Source organism: Mobula birostris, chromosome 15 (genome assembly GCF_030028105.1).
Source record: "Mobula birostris isolate sMobBir1 chromosome 15, sMobBir1.hap1, whole genome shotgun sequence".
Classification (NCBI taxonomy): domain Eukaryota; kingdom Metazoa; phylum Chordata; class Chondrichthyes; order Myliobatiformes; family Myliobatidae; genus Mobula; species Mobula birostris.
This window is the reverse complement of record NC_092384.1, coordinates 27,590,281-27,609,892: the sequence shown is the minus strand read 5'-3', so window position 1 is coordinate 27,609,892 and position 19,612 is coordinate 27,590,281. Positions and strand designations below refer to the sequence as shown.

The 19,612-nt window shown below is 43.4% G+C and overlaps 1 protein-coding gene across 1 annotated transcript in view; it reads left to right on the top strand.

Moving 5' to 3' along the window:
* The first annotated feature begins 14,086 nt into the window (after window positions 1–14,086).
* Window positions 14,087–19,612, top strand: part of carmil2 (capping protein regulator and myosin 1 linker 2) — a 170,075-nt gene continuing 164,549 nt past the window's right edge. The window contains exon 1 of the mRNA XM_072279510.1: window positions 14,087–14,155. Within this exon, the coding sequence (XP_072135611.1) occupies window positions 14,116–14,155 (40 nt within the window). The 5' untranslated portion in view covers window positions 14,087–14,115. The remainder of the gene's footprint in view (window positions 14,156–19,612) is intronic.

The window sequence follows — 19,612 nt, the reverse complement described above, 5'->3', positions numbered from 1 at the left end:
TTTTCCATGATTTTAAGTTCCCTGGCCCCCACCGCTTTATTTTCACCATGGATGTCCAGTCCCTAAATACTTCAATCCCCCATCAGGAAGGTCTCAAAGCTCTCCGCTTCTTTTTGGATTCCAGACCTAATCAGTTCCCCTCTACCACCACTCTGCTCCGTCTAGCGGAATTAGTCCTTACTCTTAATAGTTTCTCCTTTAGCTCCTCCCACTTCCTCCAAACTAAAGGTGTAGCTATGGGCACCCGTATGGGTCCTAGCTATGCCTGCCTTTTTGTTAGCTTTGTGGAACAATCTAGGTTCCAAACCTATTCTGGTATCTGTCCCCCACTTTTCCTTCGCTACATCGACGACTGCATTGGCGCTGCTTCCTGTACGCATGCTGAGCTCGTTGACTTCATTAACTTTGCCTCCAACTTTCACCCTGCTCTCAAGTTTACCTGGTCCATTTCCGACACCTCCCTCCCCTTTCTAGATCTTTCTGTCTCTATCATCTGGAGACAGCTTATCTGCTGATGTCTACTATAAGCCTACTGACTCTCACAGCTAGCTGGACTATTCCTCTTCTCACCCTGTCTCTTGCAAAAATGCCATCCCCTTCTCGCAATTCCTCCGTCTCCGCCGCATCTGCTCTGAGGATGAGGCTTTTCATTCCAGGACGAGGGAGATGTCCTCCTTTTTTAAAGAAAGGAGCTTCCCTTTCCTTCACTATCAACTCTGCTCTCAAACACATCTCCCCCATTTCATCCACATCTGCTCTCACTCCATCCTCCCGCCACCCCACTAGGAATAGGGTTCCCCTGGTCCTCCCCTACCACCCCACCAGCCTCCGGGTCCAACATATTATTCTCAGTAACTTCCGCCACCTCCGACAGGATCCCACCACTAAGCACATCTTTCCCTTCCCCCTCTCTCTGCTTTCCGCAGGGATTGCTCCCTACATGACTCCCTTGTCCATTCGTCCCCCCCATCCCTCCCCACTGATCTCCCTCCTGGCACCTATCCTTGTAATTGGAACAAGTGCTAAACATGCCCTTACACTTCCTCCCTTGCCACCATTCAGGGCCCCAGACAGTCCTTCCAGGTGAGGCAACACTTCACCTGTGAGTTGGCTGGGGTGATATACTGTGTCCAGTGCTCCCGACGTGGCCTTCTATATATTGGCGAGACCCGACGCAGACTGGGAGATCGTTTTGCTGAACATCTACGCTCTGTCTGCCAGAGAAAGCAGGATCTCCCAGTGGCCACACATTTTAATTCCACATCCCATTCCCATTCTGACATGTCTATCCACGGCCTCCTCTACTGTAAAGATGAAGCCACACTCAGATTGGAGGAACAACACCTTATATTCCGTCTGGGTAGCCTCCAACCTGATGGCATGAACATTGACTTCTCTAACTTCCGCTAATGCCCCACCTCCCCCTTGTACCCCATCCATTATTTATTTTTATACACACATTCTTTCTCTCACTCTCCTTTTTCTCCCTCTGTCCCTCTGACTATACTCCTTGCTCATCCTCTGGGTTTTTTCCTCCCCTCCCCCTCTTCCTTCTCCCTGGGCCTCCTGTCCCATGATCCTCTCATATCCCTTTTGCCAATCACCTGTCCAGCTCTTGGCTCCATCCCTCCCCCTCCTGTCTTCTCCTATCATTTTGGAACACCCCTCCCCCTCCCACTTTCAAATCTCTTACTAGCTCTTCCTTCAGTTAGTCCTGACGAAGGGTCTTGGCCTGAAACGTCGACTGTACCTCTTCCTAGAGATGCTGCCTGGCCTGCTGCGTTCACCAGCGACTTTGATGTGTGTTGCTTAGGTTCCATCTTGTTATATCTTCCTTAATTTTTTTATATATAGGCTGATAATTGCATCCTGATAATTTTGCCAAATCTTTTGACATAATGATGCCCAAATACTTGACGGACTCTGTTTGCCATGCCCAAGGATATCTACTTTCAATTTCTCTTGGTGGGCTATAGTTATATGAAAGTAGTTGGGTTTTATCTATGTTGATCTTATATCCCGATAATCGGCCATATTGTTCAAAGGATTGCATCAATTTAGGTAAAGAGTATGTTGGTTGCCCTAGATAGATCAAAATGTCATCCGCGTAACAGGCCAATTTATGCTTTGTCCCTTTAATAGTAATTCCCCTGATATCTTCATTTTGTCTGATATATTGAGCTAATGGTTCCAGATATAACATGAAGAGTAGTGGTGACCATGCACAACCCTGTCTCATGCCTCTTTCGAGGGTAAAACTATTAGATAAATGTCCATTGATTTTAATCCTAGCAGTAGGATTGTTGTATAGTGCCTGTATAGTTTTAATAATTGTGTGATGTGGACCAAATCTATGTAAAACTCTGTAAAGAAAATTCCAATTAACCGAATCAAATGCCTTTTCAGTGTCCACGCTTATCACTATTGCTTCAATTTCACTTTTTTATATGATCCATAATGTGAAGTGTTCTTTGTATATTGTCTTGTGTTTGGTGTTGTTGTGTAAAACCTGTCTGATCATTATGTATCAGTGTGGGTAGAAACTCTTCTAATCGTTTGGCCATGATGGAGGTAAGTATTCTATAATCCACATTAAGAACAGATATTGGTCTAAATGACCCACATTCCATTTTATCCTTGCCTTATTTCGGTATAGCTGAGATTATCGCCTCCTTCCAGCTGAGTGGCATTTGCACCTTTCTTAGGGCCCAGTTCAGTGTGCGGAGTAAAACAGGGATTAACTCACTTCTAAACTCCTCATACCACTCTGCCATCTATCCATCTGTTCTTGGTAACTTGCTTAATTTAAGCCTACTAATTGCAGTTTTTAGTTCAGCTTCAGTTATGTCAGCAGTCATCTTTCTATTCTGTTCTTTGCCTAAAGTGGGTAACTCTAAAGAATTCAGGAAGGTGTCAATTTGGGCTACGCTTCCCCTTGGAACTTTGGAATATAGAGTTTTGTGAAACATTTCAAAAGTTTCTTGAATTTCACTTAGCTTATTTTTTATCACTTTTGTTCTTGGATCCCTAATTCTATGAATTGTATTTTCTACTATTTTTTTTTCATTTTCCACGCCAGCATTTTCATAGATTTAGATCCACTTTCATAGTGTCTCTGTTTCAGAAACATTAAATATTTCTAATTTCTTGTGTAGCCAAACTATTACTTTCATTCCTAATTTTTAAAATTTCCTCTAGCGTATCCTGTTCCACTCAATTTGTGTTTTTTCCTAGTTCCTTCAGCTTATTTTGTAGTTCCTCTAATGCTTTATTCCTTATTTTTTTCTTATATGAAGATATCACTATAATTTTCCCTCTGACAGCCTTCAGAGTATCCCATAGAATGGGAGGTGAAACCTCTCCATTATCATTGATTTCTAAGTAAAGACCAATTTCTTTTTTGATTTGTTCCTTAAAATAGGGATCATTGAGTAGACTTGAATTTAGTTTCCAAATAGTATTCTTTGGTTGTAGGTCAAAATCAACGGATAAATATATAGGTGCATGGTCACTTACATCTATTGTCCCAATTCCACAGGTGATTATTTTGTCTCTACCTTTTCCAAATGTTATGAAATAGTCTATTCTTGTATATACGGAATGGGGGGCAGAATAATGAGTGTAATCCCTTCTGTCGGGGAAAAGGTCCCTCCATGTATCAATTAGACCAACATCCTCAAAAAGAGTGTTAACTTTCTTATGTAAGGACTTTGTTTCATAAGTTTTTCTATTGGAAGAGTCTAACTTTGGTTGTAATTGTAAATTTAAGTCTCTCCCACATATCAAGGGACCTTCTGTTTCCGTTACCATAATATTAGTAATTTTCTGGATGGGTGGATGGGGTGTCAGGGAGGGGTAGCACCTCTGGTGGGGTAACATGTCGCGTCCTTTTCAGGGCTGTTAGTCCACCTTTGGTCCCCACCTGGCACTCAGCTCTCACCTGTGGCTCCCCGTAGCTGTTTGCATGCGACAGCGGCCACACCCCGGGCAATGGCTTCGACAAGCCGGCTAAACCAGGTGAGGGTAGCTGACGGGTCTCAAACCCTCGGTGTGATAGGGAGTTGTCTATCCCAGCATGTGAAGACAGACTCCGGCGGATTGAGCGGACGAGACCTATGGAAGGTCCAACGGTCAAGAAGGTGGTCTCTGCAAGCGTCGTGGAATGTGTAGAGCAGGACAAGTCACAGAAGACGTCCTGGTCATCCACTGCGCCTAGTCCCATCTCCAGCCGTCTCGACTCTTGTCTTGCCACTGGATCCAGATGGGAACTGGGAAGAGAGATTGAGGCTGACGCTGCACAACCCTCCCTCACTTAAATCCAAGTCACGCGCTAGTCTCGACACCATCATAATGGTGTCCAGGTCCTCATCGACGTACGATGGATGAACAACAACAACAACAACAATTTTCTGGAAAAACTAAAATCACTTCCTGGGGATTCATATATATTCAATAAAGTAACTGGATTTCCATCTATATTCCCCCTTACCAGAATATATCTGCCCTCCTTATCTTCCATTTCGAATACTTTTTCAAAATTTAGCTTGCTTGAGATGAGAATAGCAACTCCTCTTCTATGTCCTGATTTATATGACGAGAAAAACAAATTAGTGAAGCCCATTCTCTTTAATTTTCCATGCTCATTATCACTTGTGAGTTTCCTGTAAATGTACTACATGGGCTTGTTCTTTTTTCATTTTTGATAGAATTTTACTGCGCTTGACTGAATTCAACAGCCCATTGACATTAAAAGAAATGAATTTTACTTTGTCCTCAGCCATGTGTATTTATCTGTTAGTATATCATTGAAATTTGCAAAATATAACTTAATCGATCTACTCCCTGAACAAATAAGAGCAAAGAAATGCGAATGATAACAAAAAAGGTAACGAAGGTGTAATTCCAAGGCTGGGCTCTCTAGATGACCCTGGGTTGAGCTAGAAGAAACGTCTAGCCGTCGGGGATAGCCCCTCCTACCTGTGAGTTGAGGGTCCCCGCTGCAGTACCTATAAAAATAAGTAAAAAAATCTATGTCCATTACACAGAAATGATTTCCCTGTGTATTCCCCCCATATATATATTCTCATTTAGATGGGGAAAAAGGAGTGAATGAATGAATTGAAAATAATTGAGTAATATCAAATCCACATTATAATACGTATTTCTCGAGATAGGTATATCACCGTCTATTTTTGCTTCCGTTTAGTTTCTCAGCACTTTTAAAGTTAGCCAAACCTTATGGCTCTTCTGGAGGAGGTGAGGGCTGTCCTCCGAGAACTCACAGTCTCTTCCTAATATTCTTCTCTCGTCCTGCTCCCGTCCCCTGCTTTCTCCGTTCTCTTACTATTTCCCAAGCAGATCGGGGTAACTGCTCAGCCAGGCTTTCCCTTGGTTTGACCACGCTTATGGGCAGTCCTCTGTTCTTCATGTCTGTAGTCTTCTCTTCCACTGTCTGGTACAGTCGCATCCCTTCTTGGTAAAATACTTTCAGTTTAGCAGGGTACGGGGTTTGGAATTTAATCTTTTCTTGCTTTAATATTCGTTTTGCTTCGGAATATTCCTACCGTTTCTGTAGGACCGCCGGGGGGTAATCATAATCAAAGTATCTTAACTTCCCGTTCCAAAACACCCTCTTCTTAACCCAGGCCCTTCGTAGAATCTCTGCCCTGCTCTTGAATCAAAGGAATCTAAGTACTATTGAGCGCGGTTTACTTTCTCTGTCTCCGGGGACCGCTGGGCGAATGAACGGTGCGCCCTTTCAATTTCAATCTCCATAGTTGGGGGAATCTCCAGCGCTTCAGCAGCAGCTTGTCTACAAAGTCCATCATCGACAATCCCTCCGCTCCTTTGGGAACATTATAAATCCTGATATTTTTGCATCGCGATCTTCCCTCCTGGTCAAGCAATTTACTTTCCTGTTGATTTAATATTTTTATCGTCTTACTTAGTATCTATTCCATGTTTTGCATGCAATCTTCCACCTTCTTAATTCGAGTCTCTGCCACCGCTATTTTCTGATTGACGTTGGCGAGCTCTGACTTTGTATCATTGAGTTGCTGTTTTATATCTTTTTGGACTTCCCTAATCTCCTCCAGAATCCTGATCATATTTGCCACTTTGCCTGAACGAGGCCCAGCGTCAGCCTCGCCACCACGTGTACGTGTAGGAGAGCCGCGCACTGTACCTCTCTCTTCCATAGGCTCTGTAGTGGTGCTTTTTTATCTCCATTCTTTCTCCCCATTCTTGTCCCTCTCATCAATTCAGATATTTTCGCAAGATCTTATATTTGATGGATTAATGGGGCAAAATATGCGTTTTTCCAGAGGAGCTGTTGATTTAAGCTGCCATTCTGAACGATGACATCACCAGAACCTCATAGAACCTTCTTCCAGCTGCCTTCAGAGTTTCCCACGTGCCTTATGGCAAACTCTGACTGAGATTTCATGTTAGTTTTTCACAACAGTGGCCTTCCTTTTGCCACTGTCATAAAACTGTGACTGGAGAAGCACCTGAGCAACAGCTGTCACTTGTGACTCAGCCACTGGAGATTGTTAACTCCTCCAGTTGTCATACGTCCTCAGTGGCCTCCCCCACTAGGCACCTTCTTGCATAGTCACTCAATTTTTGGGGATAACCTGTTCTCGGCAGTTTACAGCTGTGCCATATTCTTTCCATTTCTTGACGATTGACTCCAAGGAATATTTAGTGACTTGGAAATTTTCTTGTGTCCATCTCCAGACTTGTGTTTTTTTAATAACCTTTTCATGGAGTTGCTTAGAGTGTTCTTTTGTCCTCATGGTGTAGTTTTTGCCAGGATACTGGCTCACCAGCAGTTGGACTTTCCAGATACAGGAATATTTTCACTACAATCAATTGAAACACCTCCACTGCAAACAGTGATCTCCATTTAATTGATTGTGTGACTTCCAAAACCAACTGGCTGCACCAGTGATGATTTGGTGTGTCATATTAAAGGGGGTGAATACTAATGCAATCAATTATTTGGTGTTTTATATTTGTAATTAATTTAAATCACTTTGTAGAGATCTGTTCAGACTTTGACACAAAAGTGTCTTTTTCTGTTGATCAGAGTCAAAAAGCCAATTGAAATCCACTGTCATTCAATGTTGTCTAACAACAAAACATGAAACCTTCGGGGGTGGGGGGGGTGAATGCTTTCTGTAGGATATATATAAATAAGTAGTACAGAAAGAGAGGGAAAACTACTGAGGTATTATTCCTGGGTCCTTTGTCCATTCAGAAATCTGACGGTGGAAGTAATGAATGTGTGTCTTCAGGATCCTGTACCACATCCTTGATGATACCAATGAGAAGTGGCCATGACGGGTGATGGGGGTCTTTAATGATGAATACCCTTTTCTGAGGCATTGCCTTTTGAAGATGCCCAGGATTAGATTAGATTATGAGGACACTCAGTCCTCGTTTATTGTCATTTAGAAATGCATGCATTAAAAAATGATACAATGTTCCTCCAGAATGATATCACAAAAAAACAGGACAAACCAAGACTAAAACTGGCAAAACCACATAATTATAACATATAGTTACAACAATGCAAAGCAATACCATAATTTGATAATGAGCAGACCATGGGTACGGAAAACAAAAGTCTCAAAGTCCCAATTGACTCATCATCTCACGCAGGCAGCAGAAGGGAGAAACTCTCCCTGCCATGAACCTCCAAGCGCCGACAACTTGCCGACACATTGGAAGCACCCGACCGCAACTGACTCTGAGTCTGTCCGAAAACTTCGAGCTTCTGACCAGCCCCTCCGATACAGCCTCTCCGAGCACCATCCTCTGCCGAGCGCTTTGACCCTGCCCTGGCCGCTGAGCAACAAGCAAAGCCAAGGACTCGGGGCCTTCTCCTCCAGAGATTCCGGACCACACAGTAGCAGCAGCAGCGAAGCAGGCATTTCAGAAGTCTCACCAGGTGTTCCTTCGTGCTCTCATGTCCATCTCCATCAAATCGGGATTTTGCACGGCACCCTACTTGACAAATAACAGACATCACCACCAGCGTGGCTGCTGCGAGCTGCGTTGCCCCGCCTTTCAACTATGGATGCTGCGGAGGCTAGTGCCATGGTGGAGCTGGCTGAGTTTACAACTTTCTGCAGTTTTTTTCCGATCCTGTGCAGCGGCCCCTCCGTACCAGACTATGATGCAGCCAGTTAGAATGCTCCTCATGGTACATCTGTAGAAATTCGCCGCTGTCCTTGGTGATGTACCAAATCTCCTCAAGCTCCTATTGAAATATAGCCGCTGCCGTGCCTTCTTTGTAATTACAGCAGTATGTTGGGCCCAGGATAGATTTTCAGAGATGCTAATACCTAGGAAATTGAAACCACTCATCCTTTCCTCTGCTGGTCCCTTAACGAAGACTGGTGTGTGTTTCCCCCAATTTTCTCTTCTTGAAGTCCAGAATCAATGTTTTGGTCTTACTGATGTTGAGTGTAAGGTTGTCACTGCAATACCCCTCAACCAGCTGATCTATCTTGTATGCCTTATCGTCACCATCTTAAATTCTGCATCCTTGCCGTGGGCTAGGTGTTGATTGCCAGCAGGAAGGAGATGTTATCTCTGATCCACACGGACTGCAGTCTCCTGGTGAGGAAGTCAAGGATCCAGTTGCAGAGGGGGCTACAGAGCTTGTTGAGTAGAACTGAAGGTGTGGTTGTGTAGAATGCTGAGCGGTAGTTAATAAATGGCAGTCTGATGTAGGTATTACTATTGTCCAGGTGATCCAAGGACGACTGGAGAGCCAGTGAGATTGCGTCTCCAGTGGACCTATTGTGGCAATAGGCAAATTGGAGCGGGTCCAAGTCCTTGCTGAGGTAGGAGTTGATTCTAGCCATGACCAACCTCACAAAGCACTTCATCACAGTACCTGTGAATGCCACTGGGTAATGGTCATTGAGACAGCTCACCCTGCTTTTCTTGCACTGGTATGATTGTCGCTCTTTTGAAGTAGGTGGGAACCTCTGACTGCAGAAGTGAGAAATTTAAGATGTCCTTGAATACTCCCACCAGTTGGTCGGTACAGGTTACCAGGGTCCTACTAAGTACACCGAAGAGCTCGGCAGCCTCTGCGAAGCAGGATGTTATGCGCTGCAGGGCTGTCTCTGTGTGGGCAACAAGGGCAGCATCGTCGGCGAAGAGTAGCTCTCAGATGAGTTGCTCCAATATCTTGGTGTGGGACTGTCGTCGCCTCAGGTTGAGCAGGCTGCCATCGGTGCGGTATCAGATGTAGACACCGTCCTCATCATCAAGGTCTTCTGTTGCCCTTTCGAGCATCATGCTGGAGAAGATGGTGAAGAGAGTCAGCGCGAGGACGGAGCCTTGCTTTACTCCATTGCCTATTGGGAAGGGTTCTGAGAGGTTGTTGTTGTGTCTGACTTGGCCTCAATGATCTTCGTGAAGCTGGATAACCATGCTGAGGAACTTCGGGGGGCATCCCAGTCGTTCCATGATTTGCCACAGACCTTCCCCACTCACGGTGTTCAACGCTTTGGTAAAGTCAACAAATCCGATACCGCACCGATGGCAGCCTGTTCAACCTGAGGCGACGACAGTCCCACACCAAGACACTGGAGCAACTCATCCGAGACCTACTCTTCGCAGACGATGCTGCCCTTGTTGCCCACACAGAGACAGCCCTGTAGCGTATAACATCCTGCTTCGCAGAGGCTGCCGAGCTCTTCGGACTGCAAGTCAGCTTGAAGAAGACAGAAGTTCTCCATCAGCCCGCACCTCAGGAAGATTACCACCCTCCCCGCATCACCATTGCTGAAGTAGAGCTGAAAACAGTCCACCAGTTCAGCTACCTGGGGTGCATCATCTCGTCAGATGCCAAGATCGACAAAGAGATTGACAACAGACTGGCAAAGGCAAACAGCGCGTTCAGCAGGCTGTACAAAGTGTCTGGAACAACAAGTATTTGAAGAAAGGCACAAAGATCAGCGTGTACAGAGCCATTGTACTGACCACCCTCCTGTACGGCTCCGAGTCGTGGGTCACCTACCGTCATCACCTACGACTCCTTGAGCGTTTCCACCAGCGCTGCCTCCGCACCATCCTCAACATCCACTGGAGTGACTTTGTTACCAACATCGAAGTTCTCGAACAGGCAGAGGTCACCAGCATTGAGACCAAACTGTTGAAGACACAGCTGTGCTGGGCAGGGCACGTCTCCAGGATGGAGGATCATCGCCTGCCCAAGATTGTGCTGTATGGCGAACTCTCCACTGGCCACCATGACAGAGGGACACCAAAGAAGAGGTACAAGGACTTCCTGAAGAAATCCCTTGGTGCCTGTCACATTGACCATCGCCAGTGGTCTAATCTAGCCTCCGATCGCGAGGCCTGGCGACACACCATTCACCAGTTTGTCTCCTCCTTCGAGAACGCACGCAGGGCTGGCATTGAGGACAAAAGGAGAAGGAGGAAGAACCGTGACACAGCAGCACCAAACCCAGAACAGAATTTTCCCTTGCAGCCACTGTGGCCGGACCTGCCTGTCCCGTATTGGCCTCGTCAGCCACCAGCGAACCTGAAGAAGACGTGGGCGGCCCCCTTCCTAAATCTTCGTTCGCGAAGCCAAGCCATGATGATGATGATGATGAGGAACACCACCAGTGCCTGCTGCTTTGTGCGGATTTATCCTGTTGAAAAATGTTCTGATATTGGTCTTTGAGACAGAGGTCGCAGAGTCACCAGATGTTGCAGGAACTCACCAAAGCCATGACATACCGATTCCCTGCAGAAGCACCAACCACAAGTCTGCCCACCTCCAGAGCCACGAAATCCCGGAACTCCGAAGGTGCGCTAATCTTCTAGGCCACATCCTTGATATATCGAATAACAGCCAGTTGTGAGACCCTGACAGCAGGTCCCATTCCCGCAAAGAACCAAAGTCAGCGTGTGATTCCAGGTCAGGGTCTACAAAAGAGCCCTGAAAGGGAAACATAGAGGTATCAAAGATAGAGATAGAGCTGTTTCCAAAGAGGCAAGCAAAGGAGTCACCGTTAGGCCTAGATAGAGCGGACGTGTAGAGGATTTTCCAATAGTGGGAGTACCTAGGACAAGAGGACACAACCTCAGAATGGAAATTCTGCTCCTCTATTGTAGTTTAATGGTCTGGTGATATGTAGATAGACTAACGGCGGAAGAAGCTTCACTAGATCTTGGAGGATGCAGCTGGTCAAATGGAAGTAGTGGTAGTGAGGAATCATCTTGGAGGTTGCAGTAGGATTTGTCCCACCAGGATCAGTGCTGGAACCCCTGCAGTAATGTGGGGATGACTTGGATGTGGATATGGGAGGTGGTTCATGGATGACACAATGATGGACAAACATGTTGCTGGTGTGGGAGTTAACCCTAGGTTGCAGAAAGATACCAACTTGTTAGCATAGTGGAACTGAAAGAAGGGAGATGGGGTCTATTCCATACAAATGAGGTGAAGCAATTTGAGAGTCCGAATAAGACTAGGGCATTATAAATGCTAGGGTCTTGGGAGTATTGAGAAACAGAGGAACCTTGGAGTGCAAGTCCATAGTCCCTTGAACATGGGAACATAGGGTGAAAACATGATTAGGAAGGCATATGGGATGCTAGCCTTCAATAATTAGAGCACTGAATACAGAATTTGGAAAGTTATGCGCCAATTTGGAAAACATTGGTCAGTTTCCAGCTGGGATGTTGCTGTAGAAAACATATGAGAGCACAGAGGAGATTCACCAGGATGGAACAGTTCAACTATGAAGAAGCTAGGTCTGCTGTCTGTGGAGTGTCAGAGGTTAAGAGGGGATGTGACTGAGATACTTCAAATGATGGGGTTTATAAATAGGGTATAGTGTAGGAAACTTGCCCCACATCAGAGGCAGATAAAACTTAAAACCATACTTTTGGTGTAAGGTGTAAAAGGATTAGAGGGGATGTGAAGGGCCCTCCTTCATGCAAAGCGTGGGAAGTATCTGGAATGTACTGCCTGAGAGGGTGGTTGAAGCCTGAACCGCAGACAGTGTAGCGTAGTGTGTAGACGAGCAGTTGGCATAGAAGGCTTTGGATTAGGAGCTGGGAGATGGAATTAATATAGACAGGTGCTCACTGGTTGCTGTGGACAAGCTGTGCAGAATGGCCTGTTTCCGAGGAGTACAATGCACTGGCTATCTGAATGAAAGGCACGTGCATTGTGTTTTATTAATTTAACGATTTACTTTTGCAGGTTTGGGACTATTTTAAAGATTTTACTAACGGGGGCAGATTATCTAACACAAATGATGCAAACATTAACAAATGATGATGTGAAATTGAATGTTTACACCAACAATGTAAAGGTTAAAAGATTCACAATGTGGTAAAAATTTAAAAAAAAATAATCTTAGTGTGAGCTTGAACGAGAATTCTCTATTAACACATTGCAACACCACTGATTGTTGAGAGTTGCAACTAACCAATTTGAAATCCATTTAACACATACAAAATGCTGGTGGAACGCAGCAGGCCAGGCAGCATCTATAGGAAGAAGTACAGTCGATGTTTCGGGCTGAGACCCTTTGTCAGGACTCAGTTAAAGTTCGTGATCAATTTCATGATTATTGTCGAAGTCATATCTCAAAAGATTTTTATAACTGAATCATAACGTCAGTTTAGATGAGTCCATACATTATTACTCCATGTATCTATTATTCATTGCAAACTGGATTTTGGATTCAGTCACCCTTGAACTAACCTCAAAAGAAAACTCCCTAAAATGACTACAACCCTGTAATCCGTTGATCTACTGATATCTGTTCTGCTGGTTTCAGCTGTTAATAGGAATCTTCGTGTTGTCCAACAAATGTGATGTCATCTAGCTGAACAACCAGTCACAGCTAAGGATATCGGCAACAAAGCAACAAGACCATGTTTCAGTGCTTTGCATTATTCATACCATGCATTGGAGCAAATGATATCAAGGTGGGAGTGGAAAATACAAATATATGACAAGATTTAAAAGATTAGTTTTATTTGTCACCTGTACATCGAAGCATACAGTGAAATGTGATATTTGCATCAAAGGTGTGCTGGAGACAGCCTGCAGATGTCGCCTTGCTTCCAGTGCCAGCACAGTTATACCCACAACTTCCCAACCCTGACCAGTGCATCTTTTGGACTGGGGGAGAAAACTGGGACACATGGGGAAACCCAAGTGGTCACGGGGAGAACATACAAACTTCTTACAAAAAGCATCTGAAATTGAATCCCAATCTTCGGATTGCCGTAAAGCGTTGTGCCATCCGCAGTGCGGCTACGCCACCCAATATAAATCACCTAAAAAAAATCCATTTAGGTACTGTCAGAACTGAAGTATGCACTTATCATAACTTTAGGTCAATAACATAGTTAAGTTAAAATTAGCACGTAATGAATATTTTATATGTATCGTGTAACAAAGTGCAAAGTTTTCCGTCGTGGTTTTCCCTCGCAAGGGTAGTTTCTGCATACCCCAAATTCTCACCAGAGCACAGATTTTTCATTAGATCACAAATTTCCGCCTATTGTACTGGAGAAAGTTGCACGATAGCGTACCTGGATTTCCAAACCTAATTCACACATGCGCATCCAATGGGGTGTTATTGGTGATGAGTGATGACAGATTTCGTAGTCATTTCAACTACCAAATTCTGATTCACGCATTGCTTCTGCCTCCGTTCATTGTGTTATTTTATGAACACTCATTTTTGTATACGACTGCATCGGTTTATACTTTAATAATTCACATTTACTGTTTTGCTTTGTGTTTTGTTGGGATTCTCCACGATGTTTCAATGGAGCACCTCCAGCAAACAAATGAAACAACGTGAGTTTTTACAGCTGAAGTAACAATAGGAATAAAACCTAACATAGCTGATTTTTGTAACAATTGATTAAATAGAATGACGATAGTTCAGCTAAGTATTAATGTTGAAACACACCAATATTTCTGGGTGATTTAATATATTTTCAAAAAGCACAATTTCCTCTTGGGGTGTGTGGTTACTGATGCAGGATGTGGAGCAGCTTCTAATTGATATTTGTCATTCTCAGTTACTCCACTGAAGTTGTCACTAGAAAATGGCTATCTCCAGTCAAGATATTTCAGAAGAGTTACAAGGTAATGATTTTGGCTTTAGTTAATTCTAAAAGAAGAGTTTTATCTCTACCATCTTCAAATTTCTGTTGAATTTTTGAGTTTTAGGGTTTTTTAACAATGCAAACACGAAGGATATGAGCAACTGACATACGATTCAGCCTGCAACATGAAAAAACAACACCTGCTAGATCTCTGAGCAAAGTAAATCAAAATTGAAAAACAGATATATGAGCATTTCTTTGGTTTTATTTTAAATTGAGAATATTCATGAATATTTTGCTAGCTAAAAGTGTGAAAACTTTGTTTTAAGCTTAATATATATACTTTAGTAAGTTCACTTGATGAATCAGCAGTTTTAAACTTCTACCTTTTTACAGCATCATAAAGATATATTTAACTTGAAGACGACTTTGTGCTATTTTAAATTTGATTTAAGATTGATTACCTGCTCCCATTGCTACGTGAGTGATGTTTAGACCCTGAACATTGTTTTTTGGGATATATTGTACACATTTCATGCTTTACATATAATTTTAACTGAAAACAACTTTTTTTTAAAAGAAATCTACTCATTTAGCTATCATTCAGTTTGTCATTAAAAAATGTTAAGCACGTTAGGTTTGTACACCCAAATTGAGTGCAACGTTCAGTGTTTTATTGAAATAAACTATTTTCATAATAAACAACAGGATACATGTAAATGTGGAGAATGAACCCTGGATATGGTGTCTAAAACCTATAGTTATAGCTCTAAAATAAGAGTTGTGTTAATCAGGACAGAGCTTACAAGAAAAGATGTAACCCAGAGTGTGGGGAGTCTTTGAAATTTACTTCTCAAGAGCGCCTGAATATATCTGAGACAGAAAATGGGTCAATAGTCTTTTAAATATTAAAATGCTTTGATATATTAAGATTAAATGCAGGAAGGTAAAAGATCAATTGTGATTTTGCTGATTGGTACAGCAGGCACAAGGGGCTGAATGGCCTGATTTAAGCCTTGCATATTCTTTGTGCAACTTTAAATAAAATATTTCAACATCAAACTTAGTTCAAAATTTATCAACACATCTACAGAGCTTATATTACCACTTTTTTCGAATGATGACTATGCCGAATCTTGGGTTGGAGATTCAGTTACATAGTGCCTGTTTTCTTTATGGCAACTAACCAAGTCCAAATGGACAGGCTGGTGACACGTGCGTATTTTCAGCTAAAGTTATCATGACCCTGGTTGTCGTGACTGTCTTGTCCTCCGCAAAGCTTTTTTTTTGCCATGTTATTCCGAACGGGCCATCAGATTCTTATCTACCTATTGCGCGGCAAGAGAAGTTCTCGTCTATCATAGAACCGCAGTTGTACAGCATAGAAATGGGCCACCTTTTTGTCTAACCCATTTAACACTAACCCTGTTTACCCGCACTAGACCTGTTTTCTTCCATAGTTTGCATGTTTAATTGTCTGCCTAAATGTCTCTTGAACCTACTTTTTACCTTTTACCAGCATGGAAGTTCCAGATATCAACTAATCTGTGCAAAGGAAAACTTGCCTCTCAAGTCCCTGTTAAGATTCTTCCTCACTCACGCTGGAAGCTTGTGTACTCTTGTTTTGAAACCCCCAGGAAGGCTAAAAAAAAAAATCGACCTTTCTGTGACTCTTATAATTTTATGTTCCGTTATCTGGTCATTCCTCACCCTCTTTCACCCCTGGAAAAGCAAAGCTAGCCTGTCCAATCTCACCCCACAAATCTGATCCAGGCAACAAATGGGTAACTCTCCTCCTCTCTCTTTTCAGCACAACCACACTTCCCTGTGGTGTGCAAACCTAGTCAGTGCTTTGTAAAGTTGCACTTAACGTCCTAACATTTACATTCTGTACCCCAATCCATGAAGACGAAACGCCACTGTCACTACCCTATCATGACTCAAAAGCCAGAGAATGGAAGAACTCTGCTGGGGCAACACTTCTGCCAGGGCTGTCCCAGAGGAATGTACTTGTCTGTAGTATGCTCAACAACTTCTATCATCATTGAAGCCACACGTATACCTCCAGCAGCAGAACAACAAGTGAAGGAGTCGGATTTTCCATCCAATAATAGTATCGACCAATAAAGAAAGACCTGGAGCTAGGCCCCAGAGCCTACTTTCCGTATTTTTAAGGTGCTTTTGCCAGGGTTTGCAGCTTGAGTTGGAAAATTCTTGACCTCCTTTTAAAAATGCTGGATCGCTGTGGAGGATGATCCGTTGCAGTTCTGGGCCAAGAAGGCCGGGTACAGGATATCACTGGGAACTCAAGCATCCTGGCCTGACTGGCTTTGTAACATTTGCGTGGATACGAGTGACATATCAGTGATGAGCAGGTATAGAGTCATCATGGGTATGGTTCTTTCATGGAACCAGCCTTCTGGTGGGTCTGCTGTGCTAACCACTGTCAACATTGCCTTCAAAACCAGGATGATATGCATCTTTGTGTGCCACAACACAAATTGATGTAGTAGCAAGCTGAGCTTTTGTGACAGGAGTCTATGCTATAAAGTCTTAAGAGAGTCAGTGGAGGTTGTAGAATGATGAGGTCACTGTTGTTAATGGAGCTAATTATCCAGTCCATGTTGGATCAAATCATCTCTAATCTTAGCAAAAAGAAATGTCAAGTTGGATTTGACTTCCCCATGCTTCCCAATGTTCTAAATGAACTGACTAAAGAGTAGCATAGTGCTTCAGGTGCTACTTGAAAAATCAGCCTCCCTTAGTTTCCTGGGCCCTTGAAGTTCATTGCTGCTGTAAGCTGGCTCTTGTCCTGTTGTGCTACCCAGGGTCTTACCCACTCGTTCTGGTGGGTTGCTACATATCCACACCACCTCTTCATCTGGGTTCATCTTTATTGAACCAGTGCCTACCATGTAGTTTTCAAGATTCTCTTTGCAGGATAGTTTCCTCTGCTGTCAAAGGAGCTTCCACATATTTTCACGGACGAGAGTACAGGAGGCTGAGGAAAGAGCTGAGATGAGAGATAGTTATGAATTACATGAGGATGAATTACACCCCATTTCTGCCCTGGGAAAATGTCTCTGAGTGTCCACTTGATCTATATATGTCTCTATATAGGAGGTGGAAGGAACGTACTGCCATGGATGGTGGTAGACACAGGTACATAGGGTTATCTTAGAGACTCTTAACAAGGCACAGGATAAAATAAAAATTGAGAGCTGTGTAAGAGGAAAGAGTTAGTTTAATCTTGCTGTAGGTTAAATGTTGGCACGTCATCATGGGTCAAAGTGCCTGTACTGTTTTATGACAGCCTTTACTTCCACCAATGATCATTTTGTATATACCTGTATTAGTCACCTCTCACCCTTCTTCTCTCCAAAGAGAAAAGCCTCAGCTCACTCAACGTTTGCTCGTAAGACATGCTCTCTAATCCAGGCATCATCCTGGTACATCTCTCCTGCACCCTCTCTAAGGCTTTCATATCCTTCCTATAATGACCAGAACTGAGCAAAACACAATGTGGTCTACCCAGAGTTTTATGGAGCTGCACATTGCCTTGTGGCTCTCGAACTCAATACCCCAACGAATGAAGGTAAACACACCACACACCACCTTAAATTCCTTATTAACTTCCATTGCAACTTTGAACTCCAAGATCTCTGTTCCTCCGCACTTTTAAGAATCTTGCTATTAACCCTGTCTTCTGCCTTCCAAATCCTGTATTCAACCTTCCCAAGTGAATCAATTGGAGGCCCTTTGTTGGTCGGCATCACCCATGGAGATTGCGTCCTAGCTGTCTAGATACACAAGCCTGGGCAGTACGATATGGAGAGCAACCTGTTGCCCACATAGCAAGCACCCCCTCTCCACGCAGCTGATGAACCCAAAGGAACAGCAGAGACCAATACGGTTTGGCACCAGCAGCGTTGCAGGAGTTGCCTGTCAACATTGAACTCAATGTTGGGTTGCCTTAGGGACTCCAGCACTGGATTTTTCCTCGGGGTTTATCCCGAAGCCTCCTCCATAAGTGGGTATATCCGCAAGGTAGTGTTGGTTTGAGATCTCCTAGATGAGCTGCCAACTATGGCTGATGAGCCCCATCTTCCCGAAGTGAATGATATTAAGGTGCCAGCAACCTGCCTTGGCCCGTTCTTTCAGCAGACACAGTTCTGCCGGGCTTAGTAGCTAAGCCAATATGAAGGCCAGGAGCTGGACTTAGTTGTCAGAGGCTATTGAGACATACGCCATTGAGAACGTTTAACAGGTAGTGGGAACTTCTCACCACTACCTCCTCCGGCTTTAGCAACCTTAGGGAACCAAAGTGAATCACTTCACATTTTTCTGGATTGAACTCTATCTGCAACTTCTCGGCACAGTTCTGCATCTGTCAATGTCCCGTTGTAACCTGCCACACTATCCACAGCACCACCAACTTTCATACCATCTGTACACTTACTAACCCACCCTTCCATTCTCTCATCCAAGTCATTTGTAAAAAAGTCATAGGGCAGATCCCAGAACAGATCACTGTCAAACATCATTGGCCACTGGTGTAATCATGCAAGCTTGTGACTATGAGGATAAAGTAATGCAAAATTTGGCCCTTTGGTTGTATGAAAGTGAAGGAGAGTAAGGATAAGAAATAATGTTGTGTTTGAGTTCTGTGATTTGTTGCATTATAACTAATGTAGCTTTGACCGAAGAATACAAGAGCAGAATTAGTTTAAGAGAGCTTTGAACTTCCATCAATGTTACATACATGTCATTGGTGGTAAGTCGCTCAGTTTCAATCACTCTGCAGTCCCTATCGATTACAGTATTTTAAACTTTCTTTCCTGACTGAGCTCCTTGGAGATCTAGTTTTCCAACAGCAGTTCTGACGATTACAGCGGTCTACTTTGGCAGAAGTTAACATACATCAGGATTGCCTTCTAATTTCCTCTTGCCATATTTCTTGATGCAGGCTTGTGGTTTCCATTGGGCTATTTGGGCATTATACTGTCTATATTGTGTATGCATGTATATATGTATACATACATGTATGTATATATGTATGGCCGGATTCGAACCCGGGACCACCTGCCCCAAAATCCAGTGCAGATGCCACTACACCACCAGCCAGCGAATATTCAATACAACAACATAAATAAATGGAATTATGTGTTTCATAATGGCAAATTGCCAGGGAATGATGGAGCAGAACTATGCAATTTGTCATTTCAGCAAAGAGCAGCATAATCAAAATAAGGTACTTTTGCACAAGCACACTGAGATGAGTAGATGATGTTTCAACAGAGAATGAAAAGGGAAGCATACCCCATTAATGCCAATGAAAAATTATAGCATCTTCAAGGACTGATATTCTTCAGTTCTTACCCTGTCATACTAAAGCATTTAAAAATAATTAACAAGCCTTGTGCAAAGATATATATTAAACATACATTATAAATTGCTAGTTAATATTTCAAATAACTTTCAATAGCTTTTCAGGATT